Source organism: Balaenoptera physalus (assembly GCF_965194825.1).
Source record: "Balaenoptera physalus genome assembly, chromosome: 1".
Classification (NCBI taxonomy): domain Eukaryota; kingdom Metazoa; phylum Chordata; class Mammalia; order Artiodactyla; family Balaenopteridae; genus Balaenoptera; species Balaenoptera physalus.
In genome coordinates, this window is record NC_138882.1 from 127,513,164 (window position 1) to 127,528,321 (window position 15,158).

The 15,158-nt window shown below is 33.4% G+C and overlaps 1 protein-coding gene across 6 annotated transcripts in view; it reads left to right on the forward strand.

Moving 5' to 3' along the window:
• ADGRL4 (adhesion G protein-coupled receptor L4) overlaps positions 1-15,158 on the forward strand; it is a 135,666-nt gene that overhangs the window by 88,528 nt on the left and 31,980 nt on the right. For all 6 annotated transcript variants that reach the window (XM_082419585.1, XM_082419586.1, XM_082419582.1 and 3 more), the window contains 7 exons: positions 362-432; positions 1,221-1,400; positions 1,512-1,695; positions 3,130-3,246; positions 6,880-7,085; positions 12,757-12,930; positions 14,155-14,358. In XM_082419585.1, coding sequence (XP_082275711.1) covers positions 362-432; positions 1,221-1,400; positions 1,512-1,695; positions 3,130-3,246; positions 6,880-7,085; positions 12,757-12,930; positions 14,155-14,358 — 1,136 coding nt within the window. The remainder of the gene's footprint in view (positions 1-361; positions 433-1,220; positions 1,401-1,511; positions 1,696-3,129; positions 3,247-6,879; positions 7,086-12,756; positions 12,931-14,154; positions 14,359-15,158) is intronic.

Consider the following 15,158-nt stretch of genomic DNA (forward strand, 5'->3'; position numbering starts at 1 on the left):
TCCTTTATCTATAAAATGGAATAAGAAAAGTTACAGTTTTATTTAATGAAAGATGTAGACCACATGTTTTATGTAATTACCATACCCTGTTTCCTTAGGGTAACTACAATTTTCTATTTTCCATAAAATAGTGCATTTTAATGAATAAAAATAAATGAATTTTTATTATGAATAAAATTTTAAAATGAATAATGAAAAAATTTTTAAATGAATTTTCATGAATAAAATAAATGAAAATGAAACTCAAATGATAAGAATGTTTTTAATGTCTAAATAGGTGAGCGAAATCACTGGAATCAATATAATTATCTTAGGAAAAATATTTTTTAAGACTTAATATATAATCTGTTTTTTTCTACAGAAATTGTGAATCCAGACTGCCATTTAGATGATATCTGTATTGCGGCGAATATTAATAAAACTTTAACAAAAGTGAGTAAAGGTATTGAATTAAAAATACACTCTATTTTGACATTTTGGTTTCAGTTTAAATCTTTCCAAAGTCACTTTTTTTAAAAGAGTAACAAGCAGTTGATCTTCATGTAGAGTTGAAACTGTTTACTTATAGAGATCTAAGTATTTGATAGGATTAATTTGAAATCCCCCAAGTACTGAAGAAGACTTACATATTTAATTTAAGTTACTTTTTCACTATTTGGTAGACTGGAAAGTTATTTTCAACATGTAAAGAAATTGGATGGATAAAATAGTAAAAACACACTTTGACCCCAGGCCATTTTCAAATTCTAAGGAGACATAACTGAATGCAACTAGATTTTGTACACCAAAGTAAATACTATTTCAAAGAGTAAACAAAGTAGGACATTCATAAAATTACTGTCCTGAGATTAGAAGTGTGAGTCTCACATGACTCATTAACAATGAGGTAAAAGCAAATTGCCATTTTATCATGTAAAAAAATGTCTCTGGTTAATTAAAATCTAATTCAAATTAAGTTATAATTTATTTTAATTAATTTTAAAATCATAAATTCAGACATATTGCCTTTCTGAAGTAACTTCTATGCTTTTTAAGCTATTTGCTAATCCTTTGTAAATAATTTCAGGTTTCATTGCTTTGTGTTATGGTTTAGGTGTAGTCTGATAACTTAATGTATAAGAGAAAAAACTCAGAACATATTTATCATGCAACATTTATTCTTGAAAAGATCTAGTAGTGCTTTAAACTGGTTTCCTTTCTCTGGACTCATTTTTGTTCAGATTAGGCACATAGAAGAACCTGTGGCTTTGCTACAAGAAGTCTATAGAAATTCTGTGAAAGATCTTTCACCGACGGATATAATTACATATATAGAAATATTAGCTGAATCATCCCCATTACTGGGTTATATGAATAGCACGAATTCAACCAAGGACACCCTTCCTAATTCAACTCTTACTGTAAGTATGTTGAGCTTTAACTCAATATAATTTAGGCTTAAAATTTTCCTTACATTTGTGATTAATGTAAAAGTCCAACATTTTTAAAAGATATACTTTTTTTTTCAACAGGAATTTGTAAAAACTGTGAATAATTTTGTTCAAAAAGATACATTTATAGTTTGGGACAAGTTATCTACAAACCATAGAAGAACTCATCTTACAAAACTGTTACATGCTGCCGAGCAAGCTACCTTAAGGCTATCTCAGAACTTTCAAAAGACCACTCAGTTTGATACTAATTCAAGTGATATAGGTAAGAAGCCAAGGTCAATTTCAAAGCAATCGAGTTTTCCAAACAAGCCATTCTCAAAAGAGAAGAAAAGTCTTTAAAATATTGTTAATTAAACTGGCAGTTGTTTTATCAATGTAGACATGAATGGTGATGCATATCACAAGAGTAGTTGCGAATGAAGTGTGAATAAAAAGAATGAGTGCCTAAGACTTGCCACCTACTTAAAGCCTCCACCTTTTCTTTTCTCTGACTGTTTAACATTTAAATGCTCAGAGACCATTACTCCCTTGTCATCTTATGACTTGGTAGGATCTGTCTTGACCGATCATAGTACAGACAGATTTTCTGAGTGTAGTATATTTCATTTTTTTAAGTTTAATTTTTATTGAAGTATAACACACAGACAGAAAGGTGCACATATGAAATGAATATAACTTGACAAATTTTCACAAAGTGAACATGTCTGTATAAACAGCACCCCAGAAGACCCCTCATCCCCCCGGCAGCCACTCCCTGCCCCGTAAAGGTTATACCATCCTGACTTCTAAAACCACACCATGAGCATAATTTTTAGTGTCTCTGCAATAGTTATGGATAGATCATATTTTATGTAACCATTCCCTATTTTTCTAATGTTGAACCTTGAAGATGTTTATTTTTAACATTGAAATCCTTTGGGCGTATATCTTTGTCCTGAATGTAGTATATTTAAATTTCTCATTAGGAATCCTTTGCCTTTCGATAATATAAAGCAATTAGCATAGCAAATTGGAATGTTTCCTGCTTTATGAAATCTCATATTTAACACATTAAGAATCTGGATCAAATTAAGGCCTCCTGTAAAGTTGTTCTGAGGAAACAAAGTACACTTTCTGCAGTAATCATTGCATATACACCCCTATTATATTTTCTGGTTGTTATCCTGCTGTGCACCTATAGATATACAAAAATCATTATCTCATCGGGATTCACCAGTTACTCAAAATTAAGGTAGCAAGCATTGTGACAATATATAGGAGCCTAAATTTCTATGATGTTCCTGCATGAAAAAGGTGAAAGTGCACCAGGTAAGGAAATTATTACTCAAGAATTTAAGTCAATCACTCTGTATATAATAAACTATATTGTAGATATCATCCTCTAATACATTGTAGTTGTCTGCTTTAGTAATTATGATTTATAGCTTCTTTGTGTACATACATATTTTCTTTTATTTTATTCAATAAAGATAGAATTAAACCATGAATGCTATAGTGAAATCAAACAAGTAAACTTGAATCAGATTTTTAAATACAAATTATAATGTCCAAACATCATGTTCAGAATATGTTCATTCTACCTGCCGTAATTAAGAAGTTGAAATATAACAATGATGGATGAAATTGTCTCTAACTAAATAAATACATTGATTAAACTAATTTCAGAGAATTTATTATTTTCATGATTTTGTTTCAGCTCTCAAAGCTTTGTTTTTTGATTCATATCACATGAAACATATTCATCCCCATATGAATATGGACGGAGATAATATAAAGATATTTCCAAATAGAAAAGCTGCATATGATTCAAATGGTAGGACTTTGACAATCTTATATACAATATTTCAATGTTTTGCAATAAATACCATACATTTGATTGTATCATATGTGCATATAACTGGTGTGGTTTTCTATAGAAAAATATTTTATGTTTATACACAGAATTTCCGTATTTATATTTGAGATTTTCATTATGATAAAAATACCTGGGTAGAATTTTAGCGGATGATACCTAGATCCTTCTTGTCCTTGATCCTCCAACTCTGTAATTGTCTAATAATGTTAAGATCCCAGTGGAAATATACAAAGGAACTGTGATTTTATTCCTCATTTTGCAGCAGTCAGGTGCTATAATTTTCATAGAGTTCTTCTAATACTTCTTCTTCAGTAATCCTTCATATTCCTCATTGTGAGACTGAATTTGGGATTGTATGAGGAAGACGAATAGAGGTAGTGTTCAAAAAGGTAGAAAGTTATTGTTTAAGCTTGGATTTCTCTTCCACTCATTTCTTAGTTTTTGTACACTAAACTTCAACTAAACTAAAGGCAGGATTTCTTAAGAAATGGGACCCGAGAATACTAGCAAGTGACTTTACGATTATCTAACCTAATGTCCTCATTTTATGGATAATGGAACTAAGGCACAAGAAGCTAACGGGTTTGTCTCTATGTACATCAACAGATAATACAGAACTAAGACTTGAAGAGAAGGAGTTAACAAAGAAATCAGCCCTGACCAGCTTTCCCTTGTCACCTAACCACAGGCAAACTAGCAGCTGCTATTTTAATTTAACCATTTATCTGCTCTCATAGTGCAATGCACTTAGAAAAAAAAAAATCTCTGCTGATAATAGAATTGTTGCTGTTCACATATAGGTCAAAATATATTACCTATAAAACATGAATTATAATATTTTCTCAAAGCATTGTGGGTGGTCATACGTACAAACTGAAAATATATACAATAACACACATATGTCACTTTTACAGACATCACTTTATTAAAAAATATGTTGTCTTTATTGTTAAAAAGCATGTTGCACATTCATTCTCAGAAGACCATCTTTTTAAAAAAATTTTTACAGCACTAATGTGGGAATTTTTTTTCTAATCCATTGATATTACCCTTTCCATTTTTTCTTGTCATTTTTTATTCAAAAGTAAGAAACAGATGGCCATAAAAAGCAAAAATAACTAAGCCATACTGCCATTGAACCCATGGCTCTTACCCCATTACATCATATTCTAATTAACCAAGCACACACGTAATATTTAGGAGCAGATCCAAAGAATGTGTTAAACTGTTGTATTTTCAAAGACAATTTGAGTAGTATTTGGAAGTTTAGAATAAAGACATTGAAAATACTTATCATAGTGACAGATGATGAAATTGTCATGGAATTAATATCTCGAAGAGATCCTGTCTTAGTGTATGGTAGTTTTGTTACATTTCATAATCACGCATGCAAACACTGACATTTGAAAGGGACAGTAATATCAGCTCTCAAGAGATCAGAGGGAGAAAATTTATTTTCCTCATGGTTGAATCTTCAAAATAAGGACAAGTGTAAGAAACTGATCAAACCCACTCAATGATGTCTACATGTGATTATTCATTTATTGACAAAATTCCTTAATAAAAACATTCATTAGTTAAAAGCTTCATAGTGTCATTAGGAGGAAAATAAGGGTGGCACAGATGGATTTTTAATCTTTTTTATATACTGAATTTTAGTGCCTATCATTAGTAAATGAACCCCTAGTTTACTGAAAATAGGTACAGATCTGATATGAGAGTTAAAAGCTAGATCAGACCTAGAATTAGTGAGAAATCATGGGAATTAAAATAGGTTCCAAATGATTTTTAAAAAAAAATGAACAAATACTGGATCAATATTCATAAAAAGGGATTTTGGACCATTCTACGTGGCATGAGTCTCCTTTTACCCAAAGTCAAAAATTGATGTTAAATAAATATTTTCCTTTGGAAAGTATTGGAGTGATTAATAGATTTTTAAATCCATGTTATCTCTTTGGTGCTTCATTTGATTTTGTACCGCCCACTACTACAACCTCTGAGAAGTTGCTGTTGCATGAACTGGTTCATCAGCTGGACTAGGTCAAGTTCCCCTAAGAGGTTTCCAGGTTCTGCTTCCATCCCTGGTCTGTCCATAGCAAATGCTGGGCTAGTTGTCATCTGGAGCCATCACAATTTCACTAGCCCAACCATGTTATACTAACATTATTTTTTTGATGTAAGTTTTCTGGGCTGGCAATTTAGGAAAATATGTAATGTATCTGAATTTTAGCAAGGCTCTGAGCAGTATCTTGGGGTGCCTTTTTATACTAAGATAGAAAACATGAATAGTGACACATTTTTGCAACTTCTAGCTCACATAACCATATCCAAAGAATATTAGTTATTAGTGTGATATTGAGATGTGGAGGGTTCCAGCATTATATCACAGACCTTTGTTTTTGATGACATTATCAACATTTGTATTAATGATTTTGATTAATTTATGCTTTTCAAATTATTTGCTGGTGTCACAAATTTGAGGGAAAATGAATATGATAAGAGTTCTTCCTAATTTGTCCAAGTATCTAAAGCAAACATATAACATTTCTAGTTAATAAGTATAACAATAATCATATTAATATAGCATCTTAAATTTTACAGAAGACTCTCTCGTATAATTTCATTTGGTCTCCACCTTATCCTAGTAAATAGCCAGAGGGAATATCACTACCATCATGTTATACATGAGAAAGCTCAAGTTTACCCAGGGACACACAAGTAGGAGAAATGACTGAAACCAGAACTTCTAATTCCAAGAGTAAATTCTGAATATAAATTCCTCAATTTACTGTCCATAATTCTGTACAACAGAGAAGGAATGTGACCTAAGTGACAACAGGAATTTTAAAAGATAATAGTTGTCGATGTTGAGTTGTTCACACACTTAATATCAGTGATAATGAGCTGCTCATAATGATCTCAAAAACCAAGGCAATTTGAGATCCGTTAAAATAGGTGTAGTGTCCAGGCTAAGGGAAAAATAGTCATGTGATAGTCTGTACTGATCAGGTAACATTTCTAGTATCTGGTTATGTGCTGATGCGCTGCATTTGGGGAGTGTCAGGGGTTCAGATAAATGGCTGCCTCGAAAGGCAATAAATTCCCTATGCTGCGTCGGCATAACTATATGTCATCAATTTTAAAAGGAAGCATTTCAGTGGGCATGAGGTTGAACTCAGTGGCATCTCACAACTCTTTCAATTCTGAACTTTCTTAATACTGTAAATCTGTGATAATTTTCTCCCAGTATCTTTCTAATTCATATATTTGCCCAGCAAAGTAGTAAGTCAAAATTTTATTTTTCAAGTGAATATACTTACTCCTTGGTTCTTAGTCAGCACTTGGATGTAAATTTATCTAGGACTATTTTTCTCCCAAATATAGTCTGTGCCAAGGGAATGCTACAGTCCACAATCAGTTTCAGAGTCACAGAGGTCAGAGAATATGTCTTAATATGGTTCGATGATGTAAGCATAGATATATTATGACCCACATTTCAGTATCTGGGAATTTGTATGACTCCCTTTGTCTGGTCAATTTTTATGTTTATTTTAAGAATTTCACTGAATACACTTATTTGATTGACAGGCAGTGTTGCAGTTGCATTTTTATATTATAAGAGTATTGGACCTCTATTTTCATCGTCTGACAACATCTTATTGGAACCTCAAAGTTATGATAAAGCTGAAGAGGAGGGAAGAGTCATCTCTTCAGTAATTTCAGTCTCAATTAGCTCAAACCCACCCACATTGTATGAACTTGAAAAAATAACATTTACATTAAATCACATAAAGGTAAGTTGTGTTTCTGTTGACTATTGATTATAATTGTGAAGCATTCAGAGAAATGAGCATTTTTGTGTAGTGTCACTTTAATTGTATGTGAGTTCTTGAGTTTAAAAATTCAAAATTGAAATAAAAGAGTAAAGTGGTTTCAACTAATTTTTCTATAAAATATTTTTGTACTTTCAGTGCTCTTTAAATTTTATAATAAATACCAAAGAATTTTATATATTTGATTCTCTGAAATTAAGCTACGTTTTAGTTTTATTTTTAAGTACATTGTTCATTTTGGAAGTCTCCGGCCCTTCAAGGAAGAAGTATAAAAAGTATTAAAGAGATAAATGTTACTTGTATAATGAGGGAGGTGTTTGGTTAATTGTCATATAAAATAATACTGATTTGGGTGCTGATTAAAATAAAATCATAGAGAAGTTCATAATATTTCATAAAGAAATCATCTGAGACCACTTTACTCTTTTATTGTTATTCTAAACCTTTTTTCAAACCCATGTATAATTAAAACTATACAATAAAAAAAATGATTAGAAATAACTAAGTATTTAGGGTTTTTATAGACCTAAAAGTGAACAGGGAAACTCAAAATCATATTGTTTGCTGCATTTTTACAGTTAATGGTTTCTTGGGCTTTCAATTGAATTTCAATCCTAATACATGATTAAATTGCCTCAGAAACTCTATTTAGAGAACCTTGAAGCTGGGCAATTGTATTTGCATGTTTATGGGAAACAGGGGATTAAAAGAACATATAGTCAGCCCTCCGTATCCACAGGTTCCACATCCATGAATTCAACCAAACACAAATGGAAAATATTCAAGGGAAAAAATTCCAGAAAGTTCCAAAAAGCAAAACTTGAATTTACTGCAGCCCATCAACTATTTACATAGCATTTACATTGTATTGAGTTTTATAAGTAATCTAGAGATGATTTAAATTATACAGGAGGATGTGCATAGGTTATATGCAAATACTACTCCATTTTATGAAAGTAACTTGAGTATCCGTGGATTTCGGAATGCGCAGGGGTCCTGGAATCAATCCCCTGTGAATATCAAGGGGCCACTCTATATGCTTCCATACAGTACAAATGTGTTACTGTAAAGACAGACATCTGATGTAGAGAGAAACTAAATGTATAGAAAATGCAAGTAAATGGTAGCTCAAACCTAAACAATGGTGGGCATTCTGTTGAGGGAAAAAGAAGGTGTGAAATGTTTTAAGAATGGAAACCAAATTTAGATATTTTCCAATGCTAAATGCAAATGACCTTTTGATACTAGAAAACAAACATTGTTCTTTTGCATGGTCTCATGGTTTTTCTACAGTTTTTATCAGTGGAATGTTTTGGCAGCTGAAGAGTGCCAAGGGCAACCCACTTCGCCCATCTCTGTTTGACACAGCAACAAAACGAAACACACATTTACACAAGAGTTCTTCACCATAGTTAATGAGAAAACTTGATTGTCCTTAATCGTCTTCTCTGTTCAAATTCTTTTCCCATTCCAAGTAATGACCACTCTGAAATTCCATCTCTTTCCTCTGACAATACATTTACCCAATCCATTGCTTCCCTCTGAGAATAAAATTTGGATCCCATTTTATTCTCTAGGAAAATCAAAGTTATTTCATATATAACACCTTCCACTTCCTGATTCCCTGATAATTTACTTGCAACTTTACCAACTAGTATATACTTCATTACTTTAGAGGAATATTAATTATAGTTGTTATAATAATACAGATAATAATAATGATAATAGTTATAGCAACCAATACTTTAATAATGCTTATATGGAAACACGCTTTGTTCTAAATTATTTACTTTAATTCTCACAAGAACCCTATGAGGTATGTACTGTTATCTCCATTTCACAGATGAGGAAACTGAGACTCTGAAAGATTAAATGCCTTGCCCGTGGTCGCTCAGCAACAACTGGTAGAACAAAATTTCATACCCACAGTCTTTCTCCAGAATCCATTCTTCCGCAGCTAAGATACTCTCCTGCCCGATGCTATTCTCTGAATCCCTCCCCCACCTACCTCCCAAGAAATTAAGCTTTGTCCATTACCTCAACTTTTCTGGATCTCTCCACATTGGTCCCAGTGTCTCAGCTAACAAATAGGCTGAAGTTTCTGGTTTCCTACAAAATGGGAAAGCATTTTCCATTGATCCTCTATCTTCTTCACCCCAAACTTAATAACTCCTCTTATTTTTGGAAGCTTTTAAAAAATAGGTATGATCTATTGCCTTCATCTATAGAAAATGTGGATTTAATTTTCTTATACATATCTTCCCCTGTGATCCACACACTCCCCCAACTATTCATCCTCCCATGCTTCATCAGATTTTGGGTTAAATCAGCTTTCAATGTGTTATACACAGCTGAATCATGAGGCTGAACCATTTTCCAGGTGTTAGTAAATTCCTTTAATTTAGCTTGCTTAGATTTCTGTTTATCCATTACTAATTAGTCCCCAAACTTTCTGACAGTACTGTAAATCTCCTTATAAAACATTCAAATACATAAGATTATCAGCTAAATTAATGTTCTGGAGACATCCTTTTTAGGCCTCTGTGAACTTGATCCTGTCTGGATGGTCTACCCTTGGCCTTCTCTACGGCTATCAGACTGGACATCTCTGTCACCGTCGTCCTGGGCATGCAACTCTCCTCTCTCCTGTGTCAGATTCAATGTTTCCTTGAACCAACGATTCCTCTTTCTTGGTTTATCTCTGTATTTTGGTGGCATATTCTCCAGTGACTCTTGAGAAAGGTGCCCAGAAAGTCAAGTTTTTGAGCTCTTGCATTACCTTTTTAGCTAAGTATATACTATAGTTCTATCTTATCCGTACACTTAGATAAATTCCATGGTATAGAGTTATAAATTGTGCATAATTTTTTCTTCAGAATTTTCTAGACCTTGCTCATTGTTTTCTATCTTTCCAGGTTAACCTGGGGAAGCTGCATGCAATTAATATTTTACTTAAAATTTACATTCTTTTGCAAGTGATCTGTCTCTTTCTCTCAAACTTCTGAGATCTTATCTTTATTCTCAGGATTCAATCAAAGATGAACCTTGGTGTGGATCTTTCTTTATTAATTGTACTAGGCATTTATGTGGTCTTCAGTTTTAGCGAATTTTCTATTATTATTTGTTTGCTAATTTCTTCCTCTCCAGTATCTCTGGTCTCTTCTCTTGTTATTCTTATGTAAATATTGGACTCCCCAGCTGAGCCTCTAAGGTCTTTTTTTTTTTTTCATTTTAAGTTTTCCTTTACATTTTTATTTTTTTTTCCTGCTAACATATTTTATTTCTACTTTATACTTAATTATAACTGAACACCCTTATTTTTGGAACTCTATTTTTGTTTCATGGATGCAGTATTTCTCTGTGGTAGTATTTATATTTTTAAAAAATCTGTGTTCTACTCCCTACATTATGTTGCTCCTGATTTCCTCTGTTTGGCTTGTTGGCTTTTTGTTCTTTGTCTTTCATGGCAGAGTGTGTCCTCGGAGGTCTGGCGGTTCATGGCCATCCATCCATATCTAATAATGAGACATTTGAAAGATGATTGTGTGTTCAGGTGGCTTGTGGCAGTGGTGTGCTTCCCTAGAGAGTTATTATCAGGCTAGTTTCTGGCCATTGCACTGAAAGATCCTGAAGATCACTACCTAAAAGTCATTTCTCTTCGGCCTTTAGTTTCTCAGAAACCTTTTAGTCTCATGCCTACAGATAGAAGCTCAGATAATAATAATGATAATAGTTATAGCAACTATAACTAGTCTGAAAGGATTAGGAGAATAAAAAGAAAGTGGTGGGCAATGGTGGGTGCTCAGCATGTAGACAGACCTTCACTTAACCCCTGCTTTTTGAGTGATGCACTCTCAGCTGACTCTAGTTCCTCAATTCTAGAGTCCATCTGGCTCCTCTAGCTTATCTGTTTGTTTGTTTTTTAACAAGAGTGGGATTGGGTATTTTCCTGGCAGTTTTGGGGGAACTGGATGTAGAGTTTCAATTTTCTTCACATAGCTTGACCTCTTTGAAAAATTTCTTGTCATCTCTCCAATTTCAGTTCAATCACTGTCTTCCTAGACTTACTCCAATCAAATTGGCCAGTGCTCCAACCATTGATCTAAGTGTTGGATGTTGTATATAGCCCATTAAAGCAACTGTCTAATTGTATTAAAATCATCTGGGCTGGGCTTCCCTGGTGGTGCAGTGGTTGAGAATCTGCCTGCCAATTCAGGGGACACGGGTTCGAGCCCGGGTCTGGGAAGATCCCACATGCCGCGGAGCAACTGGGCCCGTGAGCCACAACTACTGAGCCTGCGCGTCTGGAGCCTGTGCTCCACAACAAGAGAGGCCACGATAGTGAGAGGCCCGCGCACCGCGATGAAGAGTGGCCCCCGCTTGCCGCAACTAGAGAAAGCCCTCGCACAGAAACGAAGACCCAACGCCGCCATAAATATATAAATAAATAAATTAATTTAAAAAAAAAATCATCTGGGCTTCCGTCATCCTTGAGGGCAGATGCTTTATCTTTTCAACTAAGAATCCCTGGCTCCTAGCACAGTGCCTATATTTGATACTCAACTAATATTTTCTTTAATGAATCGTTGTCTGAAGATTTGCGTTTGGCTCTGTTTTACTCCACTTATCAATGATTAGTCTTGCATATATTTTTTGACATCTCTTGGTCTCTCAACACAATACCCACTCACAGGGCTCTTTTGAGGATCAAATTAAACAAAGTAGGTAAGAAAGCACCTAGTTAACTATGAATTGTTGTATAATTGTAAACAGTTTTTATTTCTACAAGACACAAGCATAGGTATACAGCATTCTATGAATAACTTATTAAAACTTACAGTGCATTAGGTATTGTATTATGATTAATTAATATTAATATATGATAAGGAGAACTCTGCTATTTATTGAACAACCTTCCTGTAGTCTATTTGATCAGCCCCTGTCTATCTCTGATCTTACACTCACTACTCTTTACCTCATTCTTTGCTTGAACTGCACTGGCTTCTAGATATTTCTGCAAGACCTTCATTCAGTCTCACTTCAGAGCTTTTCCATTTTCCATTCAAACTGTCCAGAACCCTCTGTTCCCAAGTCTTTAGGGCTCACACTCTCACTTAATTGAAGTATTTGCTTAAATGTCATTTCCTAGGAAAAGCCTCCTCAGATTACCTCTGTTCTCCTTTCCCTGGCTTATTTATTTTATTTAATAATTTCTTATCTAATCTCCTCATTAGAATGTAAGGTCAATAACGCAAACACTTCTTCTGTTTTGTTCAGTGGTGTATTTTTAGCACCTGGATCAATGACTAATATCTAGTGCATACTCAATAAACATTTATTGAAGATAATGAGATATGTCATGCACCATTCTAAATGACATACATGATCTCAATTGACAATAATTCCACAAATTTGTGACACAGGATTGATAAAATATAGCATGGTTGCAGTATAAACTTCAATTTTTTCACACAACAATAGCATTCACTTATTAGCATTGATTTTATGCTTTACTTTTTAGGCATGGTTTTAATTATATTGCTATGCAAAATAGTGTTTTAAATATAACCAAAACGATGTCGTATGTGTAACTTTTTCTCTTTTTCCCATCAGTAAAATGTCTCTTTTTCAGACCACAGGTAAGTATAGGAGTCAATGTGCATTTTGGAACTACTTACCTGACACCATGAATGGCAGCTGGTCTTCGGAGGGCTGTGAACTGACATACTCGAATGAGACCCACACCTCATGCCGCTGTAACCACCTGACACATTTTGCAATTTTGATGTCTTCTGGTTCTTCTATTGTAAGCCAATTTTCCAATTCATATTTATAAATATGTTTTTTTCCTTCTTCTTTATGTCATTCAAGAGAATATTTAATTTTTATATGTTTTCTTTGGGTGTAAATAGCATATTTAATTTACTGATACAATCTCAACATTACCTTTTTTTTAGTCTTTCTTTTCTTACCTGCCTTCTATGACATATCTAGTTTGGATCTTTGGTTATTTTTAGTGTAAGACTTACCTAATCTATAATATCTAGTAGATTGTGTATTAAATATCTATCCATTGACTCTTAGTTTTTAACGCTGCTTTTAAGGACCATTTATACATTTTAAAGTATCATGGACTTTAAGGGCTTCTGCCTTTGTATTGAAAGTTTATTTTTACTGATGACAAATTCATTGAAAATATTTGATACCTGGTCAATAAGTATTAGCACATTCATAACAAATGCCATGTTTTAATAATGTAGAACCCCGCAAGATTTTTAAACATGAAAAATCTTTCTAAGGTGAATACCTTCATAATATGTATTTTACATCAGTAATATCTTGCTTTTACATTATATAGGTTTTTATTTTATATCCCTGTATTAGAATCTATAGATTACAGGCTCATTTCCCTACAATACTTAAAATCCATCAAATACATATCATGACTAAATAAATCTGCCTAACTCTAATGTCAGTGATAAAGATGATTTTTTTTTTTCTGAATGTTAAATAAACAAAGAGGCCTCTTAAAACCATCTGGTTAGAGTGAAACCAACCTTTCCCATTTCAAAGTCTCGCAACTATACTGTTTTGTTATTCTATCTATGCAGCATTTCTGATACCTTTGCTTAATGTGTTTAAATGAATTACTGCATAGAAATGACTTGTTCTTACCACTGATAAAGCTGGTTTAATTAACCATTTTCACATTACAATAATGAATTGCCTTTCTAATATCAAGAAACTGATGGTGATAACATTGTTAAACCATATACTAATATATACTATGCTTAGGGGAAAAGATCACTAATTACAGAACTGTTAAAGTGCTACGTGATTTATATCAGATTTTCTGAATGTTGAACATTTTCAAAAGTACAAAATTTTCTCAACTAAATGCACATTTGTATTTTTACATTTTATGAACAGTTTAATGTTTCACCAAAAAGGGAAGTTCATTATATGTTGTAGTTCCTTTGACGAGCTACTGAGTTATTCTTTTAACAGTTGTATTATTATTTTCCCTTAGGGTATTAAAGATTATAATATTCTTACAAGGATCACTCAACTAGGAATAATTATTTCACTGATTTGCCTTGCCATATGCATTTTTACCTTCTGGTTTTTCAGTGAAATTCAGAGCACCAGGACAACAATTCACAAAAATCTCTGCTGTAGCCTATTCCTTGCTGAACTTGTTTTTCTTGTTGGGATCAATACAAATACTAATAAGGTATGTAGATCTCCCTTACTCTCTATTTTTATTTTCTAAATTTTTACTTTCCTAAATATATATGTCATAGAAACATATATGAATTGGAATTGAATTGGAATTAAGGGCTTAATGGGGCAAATACACGATATACTTTGTTCTTAAGGTGTTTCTAAGTTTGAGAATGCTTACATATCTGAGCAACTTGCTTAGTAATTCCATTAACCACAGTGGCCCTCATTATGATGAACTGCAAAAACCTGTCAACAAACTGAAGAAATAACCTTGTTTTGTTTTTTGTTTTGTTGTGGTTTGTTTTTACATGGGCGTTAAACAAAAACAGAGAGGAGAGAGGGGGAGAGAGAGAGTTGGAAAAAATGTTTATCTCAAGACAGGGACAGAACACAAAAGTGGCTAAGGTTCATAGGTTGAAATATGATGAATTAGCTCAACCTAGTAAATGCACTTTTCTAACCATTTTCCACCATTATTGATCTAGAGCCTTATCAAATAGCTCCCATCTTGAGCTAGTCTGGGTCATCCTAGAAGCAGACACTAAAGTGGGATAAAACAAGCAATAAATTTATTAAGCGAAATGGCTGTGAGAGAAAACGGGAAGAGAGAGACTTGGAGAGCCATCAGACCAAGATGCAGGCCTGAGCCTGAGTGAAGGAAAGAAAGGTGAAAGGATGAGTTAGTAGAAGCACTTTACACAGCAGTGCAGTTCTAAGGAAAGCCCAGTTTGCCTGTCAAGGAGTCCTTTGAGAAGACCCTTAGCCAAAGTCACATGGCAGGTCTCTCAAGAACAGGAATGTCTTGCT